Below are 23,865 nucleotides of genomic sequence, written 5' to 3'. Positions count from 1 at the left end.
GCCCAAGATGGAAGACAACTAGAAACTAATAGTTGAAGACATCTCCATTGAATGGATGACCTTCCTCTGAAATTTGAGGTACAATTCCCTCTTATGCTATAAATGGGGTTTTTTGGAGTATGCTTTTGACTAAAAAGCAAGAAAGACAAACTAACATCTGCACATAACTATAACAGATGTGAATGAAATTTACATATAGGGTAAAAGGAAAAATAAAATGATATATATCCCATTCCATTACATAAGACATGACATAGAAACAGGCTGGATAATTCCAACCCCAAGTGGACAAGTACTTTAAAACTCAAAGTTTCCAAAGAAAAAACATTTATAATCAAATTAGATGGGCAAGCACCCTTAGAAAAACTATCACAACTCAGTTTAATTTACAGTACAAAGAAAAATATAACAAACCATTTTGATATATATATATATATATATATATATCAAAAATGCTCAAAATAGAATGACACAAAGCTCAATACATTTGACTATAAAAAATGGCCATATCCTAGAGTTTCTTTTCAAAGCCATTTCCTTTCCAGTTCCCCTCTTTCCTCTTCAGTGACAACAATCTTCCTCTAGCTGCACCCAGAGATGGCTCAAAGATGCCTCTCACCCTGGGGCTTACCCTTTGGTTCTTTATTTCTTCTCTCTATGGCTTTGTGCAGCTAGCTTGTGGTGCTCTTGCTTTTGTTTCTGCTTCTTGTTATGGTGTTTGTTCTCTTTCCCCGTGCACCATTTGGTGTTCCCATTGTAGTATGGCCATTTTCTTTTTGCGGGCAGTCCCTTGGACCCTCTTTGTGGAATTTTTTGTTAACATCACTAATTAGAACAAAAATTAAGCATGCTAAATTAGAAAGATTAAACTGTCTTGGGTACGGGTTCCCTATCGACTTCCGGCTATATTTCCATGAAAAGGTTGTGAAGTTTAGGACACTCATATTCTTCCTCTAATGTATAACTAATCAGTAATTATTTATTAATCTGATCCCATTTAAATACATAGTGAGGTATGTTAATCATTGGAATTGGCAACCTCCTAATAGAGAACTTTATAGAGACTTAAGTAAATTGTCACTCCCAACCACAATCCAAACCCTAGCTGCGAAATTTAGGGTAAAGGAAGTGAAATCCAAAGAGGGGACATTGAAAAACTCTTCATCTTTACATGTGTTTTATATTTCATATAGAGAGCCACATTCTTCTTCTTTTTGAATCAACTCTCTCATGTACTCTCTCATGTAATCTTGTTGATTACTTCCACACATACAACTCTTTCTATGATGGTTGTACTTCTATTTCTTCTTTGATACTCAGATTCTGTCAAGCTTCTCTTTCTACAACCCTTTCTTTAGCATCTTGATTACATTTTTATAACACTTCTGCATGTTAATGTTGTAGCTTCAGTCGGATTGAATTGACATAGAGGCAATTCTTCTATAGTTATTGGTCAATCATCAATTAGACAAACCCTCTTATGTGTACTTATATATTATATATTATTATATATAATATATATTTTATATATAATATTAATATTAATATCATCTAATTAATGATTGATTAATTTATTATTAAAGAGACATGTCTCTTCTATGGATATTTATATAACCTTCAAATCTGCATTTGGAACACAGAAATAAACGGTAGTGCTTGGTACATTTGCGAAGATCCTTTCACTTAAAATGGTATCAGAGCAGGCTGCAAATGTAGAAAAGAAAATGAAAATACAAAGATTATAATTTTCAAAGAGAGAAATCTCTCATACACACAATGTGAAAAAAATTAGGTATCTAAGTAGGATTCCATCCTGATATGTGAGTTGGAGGAGGTCATGAGAGGACTGGAGAGCAAGGACAAGGACAGGTCACCGGATGTGGAGAAGCTGAGAGATTTGTTCTTCAAGCTCGGTCCCGATAGATTGTCCAAATGCATAAGTGAGATCAAGAAACTGCAGGACCAAATCATCTTCCATCTTGATTCCTGATAGGGTTTCTTTTAGTGAGTGAAGATCAGAGTTTTATTTCTTTTCATCAGAATAGACATCAACCTGATTCTTTTTGGCAAGAATCGAGATTCACGTGAGTGGTCAACCAAAATCTTTTCATGCTTGGATTGCAACCTATCTCACTATACTTGCATCCAGAGTTTCTACATAGCCCATGATCACTATTTTAAGGGCTTGTGACTTACACAGTCATGTGGTGAGGCGTTGAGCTTGTGTATGGAACCTAGGTTTCGTCTCATTGTCTAATCGTAGAAGCTTCCTCTAGGCAACATATTAGTATTGGATTCCTCCAGGTGACAATTTGGATCTGTGCTTGAATTTTCAAGATTGTTCCACTCATTTTATTTGCAGTGATCAATTTTACATTTAGAGTACAATGGTTCTCAGTTTTGAGGCTTGCATTCGCTTGTCTGTCACCACTTTCTCTTCCATATTCTGCATACACTTGCAGATCGTGTTTATAGTTTTGGGCCTGTGCTTTTTCTCTCGGTTAGCGCTTATCATTGAAGGGTAGTAAATGGAGCTTAACCTATTGTATCAGGGGCCCAATATCTTTTGAGGCATTGAATTCGTTCATTTATTGCAACAACATATATTACTAGTAGATATTTTTTGGAAGTCATGGCTTCTATTGTTTGCCTGACCCATTATTTTTTCATCAATCTGTACTCAACATGTGATTACTACAAAGCCCAAAGAACATGCTTTCCAGCTCAGTAACTTACACATCATAGATAAATATATGGTGAATGTGATAATTGCAGCTCATAACAATGGTTGTATGGTTTTCACTAAAAGCTTCTATCAACGGTTTTAACAGTGCCAAAAATCATCTGTGCTTGGTATTGTGATTTAGTCTACAGGATCATGTGGTGCACGTTTCTTTGCGAAGTTCATGGTCGACATAAAAAAAAATTCAAATTCATTTCCTCCTAGACTGTCAATGTATCAAATCGAACAACAGGACATATCAGAAAATGGAAGCTACAGGAACCAATCAGAATATTAAGTTCATTGAGTAGAGGGGGAACAACAAAATGAGGAAGTTATCGACGCAAAATTGGGAAGACAAAGATCCTACGGAGGAAGTTATTGGCACAAAATCTGGAAGATAGTGATTATATGGGCACCACCAGTTCTTCTAATATATCTGACTTAGTCCTATCACACCATCTACAGATAACCTGTAGCAATTGAGTGCCTGTATTGAGCATCTACGTTAGACACAGAATAAGGAAAGGCAACTCAAGTTATAGATCAGAAAATAAACAGAGGAAGGAAAATATCCAGCACAGAGTTGGAAAAGTAGACACAAATTGGAGGACTTGACTCGGTATTTTTAATTGGGAATAGAATGAAGAGGTGACGAAAATAGATATGGTAGAGTAGCCAGTCACAAGTCATGGAGGGCACATGCTGAACATGACATTAATAGCCACCAGCAGTGTATAAGATTGAACCTATAAGTCTTGTGAACACCATAACACAGCAATTATAACAAGTCAAGAAGACTAGACAAGGCCTAAGAGGAAAGATGGATCAAACTGACTCAGGAATTCTCCTCAATCACTAAATTAGGAAGAAACACGATAGTCATTTCTGGACAGACAGAGATATATGGAGAAGGTATATATTGGATACTGTATTCTACATGAATGCATGGGTGTATATATATGCCAACTATTCTTACAGAAGGATAGTCGACATGCCCTTTACATTATTCTCGAGCTTGGTGGAATGGTGGAGGGAACAACCATAAAGTGGTGATGAAAGCGTAATCATCCTGACAGTAATCTGTTACTGACTAGGACATTATAGTCTTCCACAGGTGTCAAAGAGTTTTATTACATGTTGAGATGAACAGTGCTACAATATCCAATAAATTCATTAGAAGATTAATCTAGTGATTTGGAGAAACCAACATATAGTTGTCAAAGAATATCTCAGTTCCTCAACTAAGGATGCGACTATCAAACACAATATATATTTGATATCGTTGAAAGATTATAAAGGGAGGAAGTAGGAATGGGGAGCAAAATTTAATGCTCAGACTTTACCACACATGAAAATAAATCAGAATCAGCAGACAGAGCATTGGACCTCAAAAGAAAATGCATTCTCATCACATAAAAGAGACATTAATAGCAGCACTTCAAACTCATCTACACAGCAAGGAATTCGTTAAATATTGTCTATTTCAGACTCTTGCAAATCATATCCAATACTTAATATCAATTTAAGAAATCTCTTTGAGTTCGGCTTATAAGTATTTGGTCTAGTACATAAAAACAAGTACAAATGCGAACATTATAAATATCCAACCACAAAGCGCCAGTTTTATCTACTGCATTGCAATTCAGAGCACAAATCATAACAGGAGGAACTATGCAAACCAAGGAATGCTACAGTTAAGGTATTCATAGGAAGAATCCATCCACAAATTGAAGTAATAAGAGCATTGTCCAATATCTGAAGCCAAAAAGAATACTAAGGGACATCACAGGAAGCTCTTGTTCATTATCTCAGACAAACATTATGAATGGTATTTGAGGTTTGCAGGCATCTGATGGTCACTTCAGACATAGAGGTTGATATCATTCATGGATGATTATCACTCATTGGACTTGATGGTGATTGATAACTCTATGAAATGGAATGAGTGCGAATTTTACATTGTGGGGGGGTAATAATAACCAATGTTCCATTCCCCATTTGAAGCATCTTTAAAGGAGACATGTTAGAGGAGAGACATCAATACAGTTCCAAATTGAACTATTATTTGATTTGATGCATATGGACCTTCATTGGAGTAACTAGTATAGATAAGTATTTGTTACCCTTAAATATTTCATTAACTACTCGCTATAGTCTCTCTTATTTCTATATGTTCTATAAGAGCCATTTGCATCGATCTTTTCCTTTTCTTTGGTAATGCTGTTGCAGGAAAAGAGTAGACCATGTCGTGATGGATTCTCCAGTGATCAAATACTTATTGAACTAGGGAAGCATGACACCACTTGCTGCCAAGAGATTAGAAGGATGATATCAGATTTAGAGGGAGTTAGATACTTCATCCAAGAAACCTTCTATGGGGAGGTTAGAAGGTTGATATCAGTTTCAAAGGGAATCTGACATTCCACCACAGACAACCTTGATCATAAAAAGTCAATAGATTGAGAGGGAGAAGTTTGAGGAGCAATTCCTTGTAATACATTCTTCATCAAAGAGAAGCTTGAGGTGAAAACCTTGTTCCACCCTCTAGGAGCACCTATGGTGGATTCACCGTCTAACTTGGTTCGTGCTGGATATCATGAGAGTTACTATTTTTCATATGTGGATTATGTCATGAAAGGTAATGATCTTTCATTGATGTATTTGTCAGGTTGCTATAGTAAGGTGACGATCTTAACAATGGCTTGACCCATTATCATGATTGACTACATTAAGTTGTCCCCAGAGTGTCGAATATCATTATAACAAGTGTGTCATGATAGACTACATTAAGTTGCTATCCCGGAGTGTCAAAGATCATGACATTTTGATTACTTGTTATTTGTTAGACTACATTCAGTTGTTGTCTCGGAGTACGGGAGATCAAATAACCCATATCTTTCTAAGATATAACATATTTGTTTGGTAGGCATCATGGAATTGATGCCAGTGCACATAACAAAAGAGTATGATGAATATCATACGATTGATATTTCTTATTGAATCATACTTCAAATGATATTGAAAGATAACATCCAAGTTGATGGATATATGTTGATATCCTAAAATACTCCATCCTAAGAATCTCTTATTGAAATGATATCTCTGTATATGCTTGAGAGCGTCATGTGTTTTATAATAATCCTCCTTAGCTAAGAGGGAGTGTTAATGTTGTAGCTTTAGTCAGATTGAATTGACGTAGAGACAGTTCTTCTATGGTTCTTGGTCAATTATCAATTAGACAAACCCTCTTATGTGTACTTATATATTTATTATATATAATATATTAATATTAATATTGTCTAGTTAATGACTGATTAATTTATTACCAAAGAGACATGTCTCTTCTATGGTATTAATATAACCTTCAAATCTGCATTTGGAACACATAGAAATAAACAGTAGTGCTTAGTACATTTGCAGAGATCCTTTCACGTAACACTCCATTTGTATTATTGCATCAAGAATATGATATATAGTGCTTCTTTTATCTTTGATTTAGAAGCTAACCATGAAATTCAACCTACAAACAATAACCCACAACTAATATTTCACATGAATTGCTCTTATCTAATATAATACAATAAAATCAACCAAAACATTTATGCAAAATATATATATCTAACATGGCCACATAAAATAAACAGTTCTGCACATAAATTGGTTGGAATAGGGCATTTTATTCATTAATTTCATTTAGTGATTACAAATTTGTTTCTTCTATCATGACAATAAAGATTACAGTGATCACAAATACATTGCGAAAAAACTATTAGGAAAGCTGAAATCCACTAAGCTTGAAGTGCAGCTGCAGCTTCTGTATTAAGTTGTTCTCAGTAATCTAATGGTGTTTCATCCTTTGAACTCTAGAAACCAATTGGGTTCATCCATTTACCTCCAGAACCTGTAGATTTTCATGTTCAGATCCAATAGATGAACATAAGTGCTCAACTTTGAAATTTTGAATTTATTGAGATGATGTCCAAACATGATCAAAACGGATGAATTTGTCTGCCTTATATAGAGATTGAAAGTCTAGTGTGGGCCAAAAGTTTCGTGTACTTATTTCATACTGGTCTTCTTGGTTAGTTATGGCAGTGGGTGCAGCCCTTCATCTTATCAGAAAGGGTTTGTTAAAGCGCATTCCCAAGTGTAAGGGTTAAGGAATTACATGCCTAAAGAACAAGGAAAGAATTCTCCCAAGTTTTATTATTGAGTGGTGGGGTAATAAGATTTTACAAATCAAGCATTTAAGACCAACTTTTAATTTAAAAAAGCTGCAAAAAAAATAATCATTCTAGCATTGTCATGTTTAAAAATTCCATTAGTGTACCTTATAAGACAATTAAAATAGTGTACATAGATTGTAAAGCATAAACTTAATATAATACATAGTTGACTGAATAATGTGTATACTGTATACAACCCTAAAGCAAAAAAACAAGAAGAAACACATTGGAGATGCTTACCTTTCCAAGTGCACGGCCATAGTCCACTGAGTATGCATAAACACAATTGTCAAAAGATCCTGCAAGGAGAACCTATATGAAAATATTAATTACTACATGGACATTAAACAGAATTCAGTATTTTAACATACAAAAATCACCAATAAGAATATTCTGAAAACTGGGGATAAACTAGATATACTTAGCCAAGAGATTCTACTAGAACATACAGGATATGCATCCGTGCTTTTAGCCAATGCTAGAGAAGACAGTGGTAAACTTCCCAATTTTGTAGAACGAAGTTGTAGCCTGTCTGAAATGGAGTACACCTATTAACCATATAAGTGTTTTAAATTTAGATGATTTTTATGAAGCAATTAGATTTAATCAGCTAGGCAGATTTTATCATATAATTTGGTTTAAAATTAATAACATACTACTCATTACTCTCAAGACAAAGTAGCTTTATTTAATGAACTATAGATCTCAAGAAGATAAATGTACCACACAATTACAAAGATCAAAATGTTCACCATTAGAATATCTCCAAGTGGCCAGCCAGAAGGGATTTCTAAAACCTTTTTGAAGCATATTCCCTCATCATCTTTTACATAAGGAGGTGAGGCAAGCAATGCTTGCTTCATCCAAAAGCAAGGACGTTATGAAGAATGCCAATGAAAGACATATAGTATATTGAATAAGCATAGAGTGAATGTGCCAATCTCAATGGAAGTGTAAAATTATAGATATCTTAGAATGGCCAGAAGAAGCACTCAATGCAATCTCCAATGAGCTGGTAAGAAAGAAAAACAATACAAATGTAGAATTGTGTTTACCCATGACATGGAAGAATGTGCCAGAATAGCTATCTAAAAGAGTACATCGCATTCTTAATCAGCCTACAATAGCACTGTTGGCAGTATATAGGGCTGTGAGGCATCACACATGTCATTTGGGTCATTTCTTGACACATGTAACCATTATATACCACTTAAAAAGCCTTAACACACCTCTAGTATGCCTCAATAAACTATGAAAAGAGTAAAAATATTATAGAATTATAGAAAACTTGAGGGAATAAGATAGTTAAAACTTAAGAGTTACTTTGAAAAGATATGATGTAAAGACCTTATGAAAAGGCATAAAGAAGCTAAAGAAAGAGGGAAAGTTGGGAGATGAGAGTGTTGAATTGAATGAAAACTTGTTTGGAATAATATGGTTTAATATATGTGAGATTATGGAAGTATGAAAGATATATATGAAGCATGATGAAAATTGTAAGATGTGTAAGACATTAGTATATCAATATATGATACTATATAAGTAAGTGTGTATATATATATATATATATGAATGCGTGTAACTATTATACTTTGGTTTATACTTATTGAATATATAATTGCTCCCTTTTTATTGCATCACATCAAAGCTGACTATCTATAATAGAATATTAAGCCTCAGATTCTGAACAAGGTTCTCCTGTCAACATCGGTTCCAGTGCAGACACCTTGGTTGTTGTTGTTGCATAAGGATAGAGATTACAGAAAGGAAGAAATTAGTTTCAAAAATCTGAGAACTAAAAACTTTGTGGTTCTTTTTAAGTAAACAGGTACCAACGAGAATTGAAGATAGCAAGTGACTGTTTAATGCATGCAACAAATATTTTGAAGGAAGAATTGAGCAAAGGTACAAAGAGTCATCTATAGATGGAAGAAATGATGAGATCGTTTAGAAGGGATAATTATAAATACTTGATTGAAAACAATATTTTAGAAAAAGAACTTGACAAGGTTAAAAGGAAAAATGAAGAAATAGGAAATAAAAATAGTCCACTTCATTATATAATATATAGTGGTTTATCCACTTTTGCCAAAAGAAGAATAGAAAAAAATAGTTCACAGAAGAGTGCAATATCAACTTTGAACGTGAGATATCCCAGACTCTGATAATGCTTCAAATCCGATTGTTGCTCATGTATTTCTTAATCACAATATAATATCACAATATGAAAGCATGCTTATTGCACATGCAAGAAAAACGATATAATATTTAAACATATTTTGAAAAATTCATATATAATTATATATACTGTAATCCCTTATTTCTGGACTCTAGGGAATGTCCCGGAAATGCACTCCATACCATCCCCGTAACTGAAATGCCGAGGAACACAGATAAAAATAAGAAACTGCATCTTTTTCTATGATGGTTCAATCGAGGATTCTAATGGATATATTTAAATATTAAAATATGCAGCATCAGATGTTGAGTCAGCCTTGCTGGATTTTGGTTCACTTCTCTTCAGAGCCTTTCCTTGGAAACTTGATTTGAATCATTAAAAGGTTTTAGGCAACAGATCCTCCAATAATAATCCTTGTTTGACCTAATCCACGGAAGCAATAAATCTCTTGGTCTCTTTATTCTTCTACATTATGTTTATGGGATGTGATTAGAAATCTACAAAATATGTTCCTTGGTAGTGTTGCAGTTTAAAAATAAAGACTCAATAGTGTAAAATATTGAAACCCCATTGAAAAATTCAAAAAATTCTGTACAAATTCTTTGATGCAATTGAACATAGAAGAATGCGAAATGATATAATATTTTCTAGAACACTGGTAAATTGCAGCCTAAGAAAACTCTGAAAAGCGCAAACCAAAGAACATGTCACTCAAGGCACTATACCATCCTTGTAATGCACCCTAATAACCTTGGAAAGACGAGCAATATAAAATAAAATGCTAAGAAAACATAAGTACAAAACTAATCTGTCAATAGTTTTGTTTGGTCTTTTCATGTTCCAGTCCTCTGATGTTAATTAAAAATTGAATGATGTGCACACGGAAAATAGTTTCATTTACTCACAAGGCAAGTTATTTAATCTGAAGCTCTATCATCTTCAAGTATGTCATTGTAGAAACAGATTCTATGGTGTAAATAAAATCAACCACATATGGATATCAGGATTACCTTGACAAAGCCATCTCTTCCAACAGAAAACAAACTAAGGCATTCTGAAGCATTCTCCTCTGAAAGAGCAATTGCACAAACTGCTCCTCTATGCATCTTTAAAGATTGTGGCTCTGAAAAATTCTTCCTTAACATATGATACGAGGCACAATCGTATTGTCCAGTGTCTGTTGACTCATTTGTGCTGATTATTCTGGTACCAACATGCCCTTCTACATTTTTTTCTCTGTTGAGGGTTATACTTGTAGTCTCATCAGACCTTATACTTTTTGGACTCTCCAGCTTCTGACTATCTACACCGTGAATTTCAATTTGTGTTTGACCGTCATTCTGCAGAGATGACTTTCTGACAAAGACAGTACTGCAGCCATCATTGACAGCTGTGATGACTCCATTTTGTGCATTCTTGTTGATATCAATATTTTCATTAGTAGCCTCCTTACGACTTTTGATTCTGAAATGCTTATCCTGGTTATAAGAAAAAGGGTATGTAGACATAATGTCCTTTGTACCTAATATGCTTTTGTGTTCAGCAAGCAGGCTACTTTTGGGTTCAGTTTCTATGGATGAAACTATTCTCATTAATTTGTATATCAGTGCTCTCAAATCAATTTGCATTGATAACAATGAAGTATTGCCAACTTCTGTCTCAGATTTAAATCGTGTAGGATGAGGTTCCAGAAAAAGCTGTTGTGGCACTTGCCCAAATTCATGAATCTGCAGTCAACAGAAGCATCTCAGTGTAATGAGGACTAAAATATTTATTCAGAATCTAAGAAATGATACAGGAAATTGGTGGGAGGACAAGAACTACTATTAATTTGTAGTTTTCTTCATCATTGTAGTTTCCATGTCAAATATGAAGTACAGGAAAACTAAGCCATGAGGCAAATTATCAAAAAACAGAAGCACCATATAAGATATACATGCACTTCGGCATCCACATGGAACAATAAAAGCTCCTAAAAGAACATTATGAAATGTAATAATAAACATTGTCACAAGTGAAAATTACAACAGAAAATGGAAAATAATGTTCAAGTTGAATGATTATTAACAGGATCAAAGAAAAAGAAGCAGCATCTGTAAACACAGGTATTCTGTAGAGTTAGTATTCATTCCTTTTGACAAAAGCAGAAAACACCACAGAAAGTAAATTTTAGTCTTTAAGTCGTCCCAGTATCTTTCTTCCTAGATTTTTTATAAGTTATAGAAATGGATGATGCAAGATAAATTCTGTTCCATTGACAACTGTAACAGGGATGTGTCTAGCTGCAAGAAGAGTGATGCTCGATGATTTTTAATGAGCTTACAGAAATTACAACTCAGGAGCTAATATGTACCTAATAAGTTTATATTAAGAAAATGCTAGTTATGCATGTAATCTTTTCAACAATGCCCAGACAAATATATACAAACAGTTCCCAATTGAATAATCTGTACAAACACCATCCTCTATCTCCTTTTAAGGCATAAAGCTTGTTATGAAATACCACAGTAAGCAGTTTCACATCTCCAAATATGTGATTACCTTGAAAATCGTAGTATACCTCACTACATATTTTCCCATTATGAAAGCTATTCTGACTAATAGTTTAATATATGGTGCAATCAAGTTAAGTGGAAGTACCTGAACTTCAAGCCCAGCACGTTCAACAGGATCATCTATCTTTTCCAAATCCACTGTACCCTCATAGGATAAATGGTGAAACAAATTATCCGCTGCTAAAGCAGCCTACAAAAAAATATAATATAATATGTTTTCAGATGATGCCAATGATGCCACTTATACTCTGTCATGAAAAATAAATCCAATTTTCCACATCTTACCATTCCACACTGCTTGAACCCAAAAATCAAATCTATCCATTCATGCAAATGTTGAGAAACATGTTTGCATTCCAAAGCTTGCCGATGTTTAATGATAAAGTCATCAGCATCATTTGCCCTGCACATGTATCACAGTTTGACACACATAGTTTCAATTTCATTCACTACTTGAAGATGCAATGAAGCAATATGCACAATAAATTTCCAAAATCATGAATCATTCAATGTAAATTAAGAATATGCAAGTATTATGTATAACAAACTTCCAAAATAGCAAATCATTCTATTTGTAAATTAGAGAAGCAAGTAATATATCTTATGCACCACAGGTCCCCACGATAATGAAGTATGTAATTTGGAATGATGCAAGCAATAAAAAAAGAAAATGAAGGAACAAATTTGGTGGAGAAAAACTTTACAGTACAAGACAAGGCAGTTGTAAAAACTCTTTGCCGGCTATAACTTTATAACACCAATTTCTTTAATATTTAATGGTTAGACATTCTATCAAACACTTGTATAGCAGCCTCATAACCACTATTAATGACATAGCTAGATGTGAACTGTCATGCCACCATAGTCATGTAAAGTTTCTGCAAATTATTTGGACTGAATATGGACTGTAATCTACCTTCTTTATCTCCTTATAGCTTGCTGTGAATAACTTCTGATTATAGCCTTTAATTGAATTAGAGATGTAGTTCAGAATTCTGTCTTTTGCTTCTGCAATTCGTATGAGGGTAGTAATGAATAAGGAGCAGACTTGTATTTGATCTTGTGTGTCCTTAGACTGCATCCTTACCCTCTATAGGTATAGAAGTCAAGGGACATGTCCTCAGTCTCTTCCAAAAATCATTTGCCTAACCTCCAGAAGTTGACGACTTTTTAAGGATAATTAAATATTAATTACAAACACAAACAATGTTGTTAGATTAGTATTTAAACCAAACTCCTAAGGATAGACGCCGATCGTCAAAAGGTAATAAGCCAAAGACTTAATCCCTTGCTTATCATCCTATATCAGATCTGATCGATCTGTTATCAGATCAGTATGATTAATAAGTTACAAATATAACGCTCCCTCTTAGCTTGATAATCATACTAAGAGATATCATATCTAGCAACATCAATAAATATGAACAAGCAAGAATTGATACTCTATATCTATTTGAATCTCCTTAGCATGTGGTATCATAGAACACATGATACAATGTCATATTACCAAGCGTGTAGTATGACAAATCACTAATACTAGTGATAACAGTATTGCAAAGAATACAATGTACAGGATAAATCTGAAAAGTATTTTAATTTCTTCATTTATCCAAATTGTGATTCATAGATACTGGTATTTCTATATCACAACATGACCTTGAGTTTAAGACCTACCAGAATACAAGATAAACTTGGAGAATAATATAAGTCTTCCATTATACAAATTGTGACTCATTGACATAGCGATGTCAAAATCACAATATGATCTTGAACTCATCTAGATCCATCTCTCAAAGATCATCACCTCTTAAATAATGAATACAAATGGTGGAACCCATAACAGTCAATAGCCTGACAAATAAAATTATTTTATTAATAATTAAAAGAATACAAATGGATTACAATTCAACCATACCAAGTCTTCTCCTAAAGTGCAACCATACCAAGTCTTCTCCTAAAGTGCTCTATCTTCACTCTAGATAGAGGTTTGGTGAGTATGTCTGCTATCTGATCTGCAGTGCAAATGTATTCCAATTTTACAGAATTCCTGTCTACCATATCTCTTACATAATGGTAAGGAATTTCAATATGCTTAGACTTGTCATGAAAAACTAGATTCACTGAAAGCTTGATGGAACTCTAATTATCACAATGAATAATCGTAGGATTCATGGCTTTCCCAAATAATCCCACAAGTAACTTCCTTAGCCAAGTTGCTTCTCGAGAGGCCATTGCTACTGCAATGTATTCGGCTTCTATGGAGCTTTGAGCTACTAAAGACTGCTTTCTACATATCCAAGATATCATTGTTGATCATTAACTAAAACAACATCCTGAAGTATTTTTCTTGTCCTTAACATTTCCACACCAATCTAAATTAGTGAATCCATGTAAATCTAAGCCAACCTTCTCATATTTTAGTCCAAAATTAAGAGTGCCTTGTATCTCATAATGTGTTTAACTGCAACTAGGTGAATCTCCTTTGGCTCAAACATAAACTGGCTTAAGGGATTAACAACATAGCAAATTATCAGGTCTTGTATTTACTAAGTACATAAGGGACCCAATCATCTGTCTGTAGGGAGTAGAATCTATGGAAGGTGATTCTGCAACTACTTCTATGTAGATTAGTCTCCATTGGAGAAGACATAGACTTGCAATTCCACATTCCAAATCTCTTCGCCATTTCTAATGTATACTTCCCTTGATGAAGTATAATACTGTCAGAATTATGTCGTACTTCCAATCCTAGGAAGTAATGAACGAATCCCAAGTCTTTCATCTCAAATTCTCTAGTTCGATCTTTCTTGCATTGATCTATAAGATGACATCACCTGTTATTAGTAAATCATCAACATATAGTATCAGAATTACCATATCATCTTTATCTCTTTTATAATATAAATTTGGATCGGCTTCATTCTTGGAGAATCCTAAGCCGGTGCGATACTCATCAATTATTTCATACTATGCCCTTGGAGCCTGTTTAAGCTCATAGAAAGCTTTCTTGAGCCTACAAACAAAAATGTTAGGATCATGAGTTTCAAATCTTTCAGGTTGCTCCAAATATACTTCTGAAATCTTTCCATTTAGGAATGTTGTTTTTACATTCATTTGATGTACTTTCCATCCTTTTGATGCCACAATTGCTAGGACTGCTCTTATGAAAGTATATTTGGCAACAGGAGCAAAGGTTTCTTCATAATCAATCCCCTCTTTTTAAGAAAATCCTCTGGCTACAAATCTAGCTTTATACTTCTTAATACTAACGTCAGCAGCATGCTTTATTTTAAATATCCACTTGGAAGAAACAACAGATTTTCCTTTAGGTCTTGGAACAATTTCCCAAACATCATTCTTCATAATGGATTGGTATTCTTTTGTCATAGCTTCATTCCAGGCTGTATGTTTAATAGCATCGAAAGGATTGGTTGGTTCTATTTTCGACAAGTCATTCATGTTTGCTTTATAACTAGAAAACGTTTTAGGTCTTTTTCTTTCTCTGACTGTTCCAGAAGGTGTGGAAAAGTCTTGTGCTTCCTCTACTGTTTTAATGGCCCAAAGCGGTCTTTTCCTTGAATTTTGAGTTTCTTCAAGATTTAGATTTTGAATTTCATCTTCAATTTCTTCTAAGTTCTCCCTTTGAGAATCAGACTCACTATTTCTTTCAAAACTAAGCAAAGGAGAAGGTTTTTTAGAACTTAGTGCTTTTCTGAATGCTAGATTTTCTTCAAAACTTACATCCCTGCTAAGTTCAATACATTTTTGTCCAGGTATGAAAATCCTATATGCCTTAGATGTTTCACGATACCCTACAAAAATAACTTTCTTCCCAAAGGGTTCTAGTTTAGTTCTCTTTTCTTTTGGAACATGAATATATATAGGACACCCAAAAATCCTAAGATGGCTTATATTAGGTTTGACCTTAGTAAATACTTCTTCAGAAGTTTTATCTCTAAGGTAAGAATGCCGGCTTCTATTTTGAATATAGATGGCAATACAAGAGGCTTTTGCCCAAAGATAATATTCAAGATTTTGATCAAATATCATAGCTCTAGGAGCTTCTATAACTGTTCTATTCTTTCTTTCTGCTAACCTATTTTGTTCTGGATTATAAGGAACAATGTACTCCCTCTTAATTCCTAATTCTTTACAAAACCTTTTAAACAAATCTGAGGTGTATTCCTCTCTGCTGTCGATAAAATCTATAGTGTGGCCGACAGGTAGAATAGTATCCGAACAAGCACATGACACTTGAGTCACCCCTTCGAGAAGGTTTATGTACACCGTTCGAAATGGACTTTGAATGATTATTGTAATCATTATATTCGTTTGTAAGCATTGAGTGCATATATGAATAAAGCATTTGCTTTGTGTTGTATCGTGCTATACTAAATGGGTTAAGTATCTTTACCCTATACGGTAAACATTTGGTGTCATTGCCAGACAAACCTAGAATGAAGGAATGTTATGAAAATTAATGCCGAATTTGCTTAACAAGGATAGGAACAAGGTAAAAGACAAAGATGAAATACACACAACACAAGAAGTTTTAATTTTAGCAAAACAAGTAGAGCGCAGGCAAAAGCTTCAGCAAATTGCCGACAGGCATCAAAGGGGTGAAGAGGCATAGACAGAAGGAGTGCACTCACCTAGTTGGCCGAGGAGTGCCGACGAATTGCTAGAGGAGACTCGACAACAATTAAATTTGGTGGAAGAAACAAGGGAGGAGTTCATTAACCTGTATACGCTGAGGGAAGAGTATCTGAATGGAAGGGAAGCAACTCGCACGACTTGAAGTGCCGAGGGAGCACGAGCGTGGAGCGAACTCTTCGTTTTCAATACACCGGACAAACGGATACAGGCGGAAAATCGAACAACTTCACTTAAAGAAGACCTTTCACCAGGCAACACGGTTGTTGGAAGCAAGGCTATTGTCCGAAGTAGCGTAGCTGTGCAGAATAGCATGGGTGCTCAGAACAGCGTGGGTACACAAGTACCTAAGAATCAAAACAAAGTAGAGATGGCAGGTCCCAAATAAAAATTAACAAAGTTTAATGGTGATGGTACGACAGATCCAATCAAACATTGCAAGACTTGTGAAACCATATGGACAATAAATGGCATGACAGATGAGGATGATTGGGTCAGACAGTTCCCAGCAACCCTATGGGCTGTGGCAATTGATTGGTTTTCGGACGCTGACCCTCAAAAATTGACTAAATGGGCGAATGTTAGAAAAGAGTTCATAGCAGAGTTCTGATTGCTACGGAACAATAATGAAATAGTAGCAGAGATATATAGCACCAAGCAAGGAAAGAATGAAACAATCTGGGCCTATGCCAAACGACTAAAAGAGCTGGTTGGGAAGATGGAAAGTCAATCGGCGGACGATTTGAAGAAACGATGGTTTTTGGAGGGGCTATAGACGGTTCTGAAAAAGAAGATGAAGATTGTACCACTCGCGTCGTACGTTGAAGCGTATAATGATGCGATGGATTTGGAAAGCGAACAGAAGACAAGTAAGAAGAAAAAAAATAAGTCGTTGGATTCAGACGATTCGTCATCCGAAAGTAGCAGTAGTGACGAAGAATCGAACAAGAAAGTTTGAGCATTACAGAAAAATATGCTCCAAATGATGAAAGAATTTAAGAATTTGAAAAAGAATCCAAACACAGTGAAGGGAGAACTGTAGTGCACAAACTATAAAGAGGATGGCCATACAAAATGCTCATGCCCAAAGAAACAGTTTTGTGACATCTGCCAAGTTGCAGGACATTCCCTAAAGGAGTGCCCGTTTAACATGAAATCAAAAGGACACCAACAGGTGTTACTAATGCAGGTGTCCACCGGCAATAACACAAACAACGATGCAACTTCGAGAGGATATCGCAACAATGATAGACGCGAAAGGGGTGGCAATAACAACAACAATAACAATGGAGGCCGGAGTCAAATACAGTACGACACGAGTGGAAGGCCGATGATAGTGTCGGGCATGCAATCTTTGGGGCCACTTCGCTAAACACTACTACGAAGGAGACGCCACAGCTACTATGCAAATGGTGTGGTCCAGGGGACCACAAAGATTCAAAATGCCCAAAGCAAAGGGTAAATCTATTAAGCATTGAAACATGTGATGAGAAGGTACTAGCGGTCACACGGGAACAAGCGAAGAAAGCGAAATACCTTGATGCAGAAGAAGGGAAGGAGGGGCTACAAAAAGCATGAACAAACTAGAAAGGCCGACGAAAACAGGGAAATCACAAGTAAAAGACACTGGCAAAACTTCGAAAAGGAACTTGGCGGAACAAAACATGATGAGGCAAATAATGCACATGGAAGTTCCTATTAAATTAAATGACCTTCTCACAATACCACAATTGTGAACGGCTATTACGAATGACACTGCCCACGAGAATGATGGAGAAAACAGGAAGGGATAGTAATGGAACAATGACAGCAAACCTGATGCTACTGGCGCTTACGATAGGAAGGCATTCGACAGTAATTGAGATGGGCATTCTAGGCACTGTACTGATAGATACAATTGTAGACGGACGATTAGGCGTAAACGTACTCCAAAAGATATTTGGAAAAAGCTAAGACAACCCACGCTATGGCCACCTACCTTCCAATTACTCACGACAGATCAACATGGGATAAAACCATTGGGAACTCTGATGGCACAACCAGTAACAATTGGGACACAACCATTTTTACTAGATTTTGTGGTCATCCCACTAAAGAGAAGAGGATATGACGCCATCCTAGGACGAGGGTGGTTGGTGCAAGCAAAGGTAAAACATGATTGGAAACAGAACACCCTATCCATGGAGCGCAGAGGATAAAGATTCATAATTGACTTACACACACAAATGGTAGAGGAAGAGGCAGCGTTGTCAGACTCAGAAGGGTAAGGTGAGAGTGATGATGAAGGAAAAAAGAGGATGGAACTAGATGAAGAAGGGGTGTTGAGATTAGAAGGATGGTCGACTGATGACGACCTAGATCGGTGAATGGACTGCTACACTGACAGATGGAAGATTATGAGCTCTTCCCGAGCTGCAACATGTTAGGTGTCGAGGAAGAAAAAGAAAGCAATGAGTTTCCGAAGAAGTATAGTAAACTAAAGGAGGGAGAAGCACAGGTGGATGAAACACTGGCCAACACGTTCAGTGAAGATAAACCGATGAAGTATGAAGAGCCTATGATGAAAACAACAGACTTGGGCGATGAGGAAAATCCAAAAAACATTCTTGTAGGAGATGATTGGAACCTAGTTTTGAAGGCAGCAACATTCAAAATATTTATGAGTACAAGGATGTTTTTGCTTGAACGTATAAAGACTTAAAAGGAGTGCCACTGGAGCTATGTGTCCACCGGATACCATTGATCGAAGGTGCAGTACCCGTAGGAAAGCAGCCATACCGAATGAATAAAAACTATGCGACACGGGTCACGGAAGAAATCGATAGGATGTTGGACGTAGCAATCATTTTTAGAGTGCAGACGAGTGAATGGGTATCACCGATCCTGATATCTCTAAAAAAGGACATAATGCAGATAAAAATATGCGTAGATTTCCGATGCCTAAACACGGTAACAATTAAAGACCCATTTCCAATACCATTTACGAATAGCATCTTGGAGAAAGTAGCGGGGCATGAAATTTATTCATTCATGGATAGATTCTCGAGGTACAATCAAATATCCATCGCTGAGGAAGACAAATTAAAAACAACATTCATTGTGGAAGATGGAGTATATGCATACACCAGGATGCTATTCGGATTGTACAATGCCCCGCCGACATTTCAAAGGATTATTCTACAGATATTTGATAAAATGCCTGTGGGAAGTTTTAAAACGTTCCTAGATGACTAGTCAATTTTTAGCGCAGAGGATAAACACATAACGACACTCGGAGAATGCATGGAGAGGTGCAGACAAGCAAGATTGGCATTGAACCCAAAGAAGTGCAGGTTCATGGTGCCATAGGGAAAGCTGCTCGAACACATAGTTTGTAAAGTAGGGTTGAAGATGGATCCAAACAAGGTCCACATAATCTTGGAGATGCCACCCTCAACTGATGTATCGGAAGTAAAGTCATTTTTAGGGCACATTGGTTATTACCAAAGATTTATTAAGAACTTTGCAAAAGTTTTGTACCTGCTGGACATACTCACCTACAAGGGTGAACCTTACAAATGGGAAGCCGAACAGAATGAAGCTTTTGAGAGATTGAAAACAAGATTGGCCACAGCACCGATTCTAGCCTATCCGAATTGGGACAAAGAATTTCATGTTCATGTAGATGCATCGAATTATGCCATTAGAGCAACGCTGGCGCAGACAGGTGACCACAAATTGGACCATCCAATGTATTTTGCAAGTAGATTGTTATCTAAGGCAGAGAAAAACTACAGTACGACAGAGCGAGAGGCGTTAGGGATGGTGTATGCAGTGCAAAAGTTCAAACATTATTTGTTGGCAACGCCATTCGTATTCTACGTAGATCATCAAGCACTGCTATACTTAGAAAATAAGCCGATTATTCAAGGAAGGGTAAGTCGATGGTTGCTATTACTACAGGAGTTCACATTTATGATCGTGGTGCAGCTAGGGAAAATTCATGTATGTGCAGATCATCTATTGAGAATAAATACGAGGGAGCCACCAGAGGGAGTTAATGATGATTTTCCAGATGTGCAGCTATTTCATGTTACAGTACTACCATCCTGGTACACACGTATCAGAGAATATCTATCAACGGGACAGTTTCCAACTGAAATGCCACCAAATGAGAGAAGGAAATTGGTGAGGAGATGAATGTTTCAATTAATCAATGGGCTATTATACAAAATGGGACCTAATTAGATTCTAAGGCGGTGCATCCCAGAGGAGGAAATTCCAAAGGTACTAAAGCAAGCACATGAAGGACCAGTAGGAGGACACATGGGGCCAAACACAACTGTGCGGAAGATACTTCTCGCAGGATTATGGTGGCCAACCGTACGCAATGATGCCAGAGAGTGGGTCACTAAATGCGACACATGTCAACGAGCTGGAAAACCATTAAAGAGGGACTTCATGCCTTTGAATTCCTCGCACGCACAGGAACTCTTGGAAAGATGGGGATTGGACTTTGTCGGACCTCTAAAGGTGAGCAAAACCAAAAGGTGCCGATACATTGTGATTGCAATAGAGTACCTAACTAAGTGGGTAGAGGCATGCGCACTACCGAATAACTTGGCAATAAGCACAAAGAGATTCATTTATGAGCAAATCATCACCAGGTACGGGATTCCACTACAGTTGACAAGTAATTGGAGAGGACACTTTGTTAATAATGTTATCCGATTGCTCACTACTGAATTTAAAATCTATCATTCATTGTCGAACCTATACTATCTGAGAGCCAACAGACAAGCAGAAGCCACAAACAAGATTAAGATTGGAGTGATTTATAAATCCTATGCAATTGAGGGAGAAGATTGGGAAAAAAGTTACCATCAGCCTTATGGGCGTACCGTACTTTATATAAAGTAACTATTGGACACACACCGTTCTAGCTGATGTACAAACAAGAGACAGTGGTCCTGACAGAATTCATAGTACCGAGTTTGAGGATAGCGATCGAAAACTAGTTGGGCAACATGGAAAGCTTAAGGGAAAGATTGTATAACTTGAACAAACTCGATGAGTGACAACTGCAGGCACAGTGGGCTACCGAAGTTACACAAAATAGGTGGAAGGCATGGCATGATAAGCACTTAAAATTAAACAAGTTTCAACTGGGCCAATTAGTGTTGAAGTATAACGGACGAAACTGGAAAGTTCAAAGTTAAATGGGTCGAACCATACAAGATATGAGAAGTTGGTGATAACGAGGCAATCAAGTTATGGACGTTGGACAAGAAAGAAATACCGGACGTAGTAAACGGGTTGAAGTTAAAAATATATCATGAGAGGAATGTTTCCCTGTCGACAAACAACTAGAAAAAAAAAAAAAAAGTTTATATGTTAAATAAGTGTAAAAGCAAATATGGTATTTCTATCTTTAAATAGATAAACATAATAAGAAATTGTTAAACAATACAACAATCTTGAGATATAATGTCACCGTACGACCCCTAAAGGAGACAGGGAAACTAAAATTCAAGGACCATACAGTGTACGGCGGCAAGAAGAAGATTTTTCAACCAAGTAAAGTGACCGTACGATGTATGGTGAAAGGGAACCAAAAGGGCAAGCCGTACGACGGACGTGAGTTGGAGTAAGAATTGTACGACGTACAGTGGACGTGAGTTAGAGTAAGAACCATACGATGTACGGTGACAAGAAGAACGAAGTAGCAAAAGCCATCACTCAGACCATACGGTGTACAGTAACAGAAAAGCCAAAGCACAGTAGGCCGTATGCAAGGACCGTACGGTGTACAGCAGCAAAACAAAGGCAAAGGGACCGTACGGCAGCCATACAGACTAATGAAAAGACTAACACCGTATGGTGTGACATTATAGGAATCAGACATTAAAACACTAAAGGGATGTTAGTGAAGGCCATACAGCCTCAGGGCCTAAAGAACACAACACCGTACAGTCGTACGACAACACATAAAGGAGAAGATCATTGCTGTTAAACCGTACGGGCAAAGAAAGACCGTACGAAATCCATATGAATATATTTGTGCACTGAAGGATAGGAAATAGAAATCATCTTGGAAGACAGTAAAAGCCTGGACGTCCGTACAGACTAAGTGATTGAGGGAGCAAAGGAAAAACACAGTTGGCAAGAACACAAGAAATCACAGCAAGGCAAGGAGAATTGCCCTTCAGAGACCGTACAGCAACATCAGAGGGAGGCCCAAGCCATACAATATTGTAAGCTATACAAGACAAGCCCTTCATAGAGCTTTGGAGAAGGGTCGTACGGATCCGTATGGACGCTAACTGAGGAGGGATTTTATAACAAGTTTGTACAAGGAAGCAACTAACCTAATGGTTTGTGATCTATCCAACAAAACAACAAAGAAGTGATAGTTATGTAGTTAGCTAACAAAAGGTCTTGGAAAAAGAAACCAGACGAAGACTCAACCATGAATAGGAATGTCAAGATATTGCCATCGGGAGTCTGTGTAGCAGGAGGGACCAATATAGGTCCAAGTAAGAAGAAAATAAAGCAACCAAAATAGACAGCTGTGATAGATATCCCTACAGTGCAGAGTATTACATTAGAAGGGTTAAATGGTGCAGAATGTTGGAAGTGGTGGTAGGAGACTCCAGACAACCACTAGGTGAAGGCTAGTATCCGAAAAGCACAAGTAGAATGGGTGGTGCAAATGTCAGTATTTTGTATCAGAGACTACGAAGGGTTTCTACGCACAATAATAGAAACGTATGACAGGTTCTCTGAACTAGTACGTTTGAATATCATGGTTGCAACTTAGTAGTGTCATTCAAACCAGTAGGCTTCACATGAGTATTTGGCATACCTAGCCATGCTCAAGGTAGAAAGAAAATAGAAAGTACGCCTAAAAAGATGATCTAGGAAGTGAAGATGCAGTTGATATAACTCGTGCCGAGACCTGTCCAAGCACAACAAGAGGCCCTTTTAGACACATCAAAGGGCAGAGGGTTGAAGAAATCGAATATTCAAGAAGGTCATTGGCGCTGTTTGATGGACATCGTGAAGAGCTACCTAACAGGTTCTAGCCACGCCTTGGATATTTCATTTTCACATGTAGCAATGATGAATGGGATTTAGTACAACAGGGTATATGACTGGGCAACATTGTTGGCCAAACTGATGTTAGAATTTATGACACTGTAGCACAAGACATTCTATATGACACATTATGCCATCGGCCTATTCTTGGATGCAATGACACGGATGATCCCCAATGATGCACTAGAGGCCAAACCAAGACCACTCGCACCTAGTGAACCACTGATTATGCAGTGGAGACATTTGGATACACTTGGCACCAAAACCATCGAGCAGAAATGACCAAGGCCAAATGGTGGAAACATAGACAATGGTCAAGAGGAGACTTCTTCAAAGGAGAGTGGGACCGATGGGGAAGAGGAAGAGGACGAGGAGGTAGAAGTGATTACAGCTACGCCCTTGAGATTCCTACGGCCTGCACTTTCAGTTATGACACATTTGGCTCCTGTT

At 36.7% G+C, this 23,865-nt stretch overlaps 1 protein-coding gene across 1 annotated transcript in view; it reads right to left on the bottom strand.

The window, feature by feature from the left end:
• LOC149571701 (uncharacterized) overlaps positions 1 to 23,865 on the bottom strand; it is a 319,697-nt gene that overhangs the window by 59,974 nt on the left and 235,858 nt on the right. The window contains exons 13-17 of the mRNA XM_089813119.1: positions 11,971 to 12,088; positions 11,771 to 11,875; positions 10,141 to 10,857; positions 7,401 to 7,499; positions 7,192 to 7,263 (exon numbers count right to left, since the gene is read on the bottom strand). Of these exons, the coding sequence (XP_089669245.1) occupies positions 7,192 to 7,263; positions 7,401 to 7,499; positions 10,141 to 10,857; positions 11,771 to 11,875; positions 11,971 to 12,088 (1,111 nt within the window). The remainder of the gene's footprint in view (positions 1 to 7,191; positions 7,264 to 7,400; positions 7,500 to 10,140; positions 10,858 to 11,770; positions 11,876 to 11,970; positions 12,089 to 23,865) is intronic.

Source organism: Cupressus sempervirens, chromosome 2, assembly GCF_028749045.1.
Source record: "Cupressus sempervirens isolate cs-2001-9-10 chromosome 2, ASM2874904v1, whole genome shotgun sequence".
Lineage (NCBI taxonomy): Eukaryota > Viridiplantae > Streptophyta > Pinopsida > Cupressales > Cupressaceae > Cupressus > Cupressus sempervirens.
This window is presented reverse-complemented; position numbering and strand designations above follow the sequence as displayed.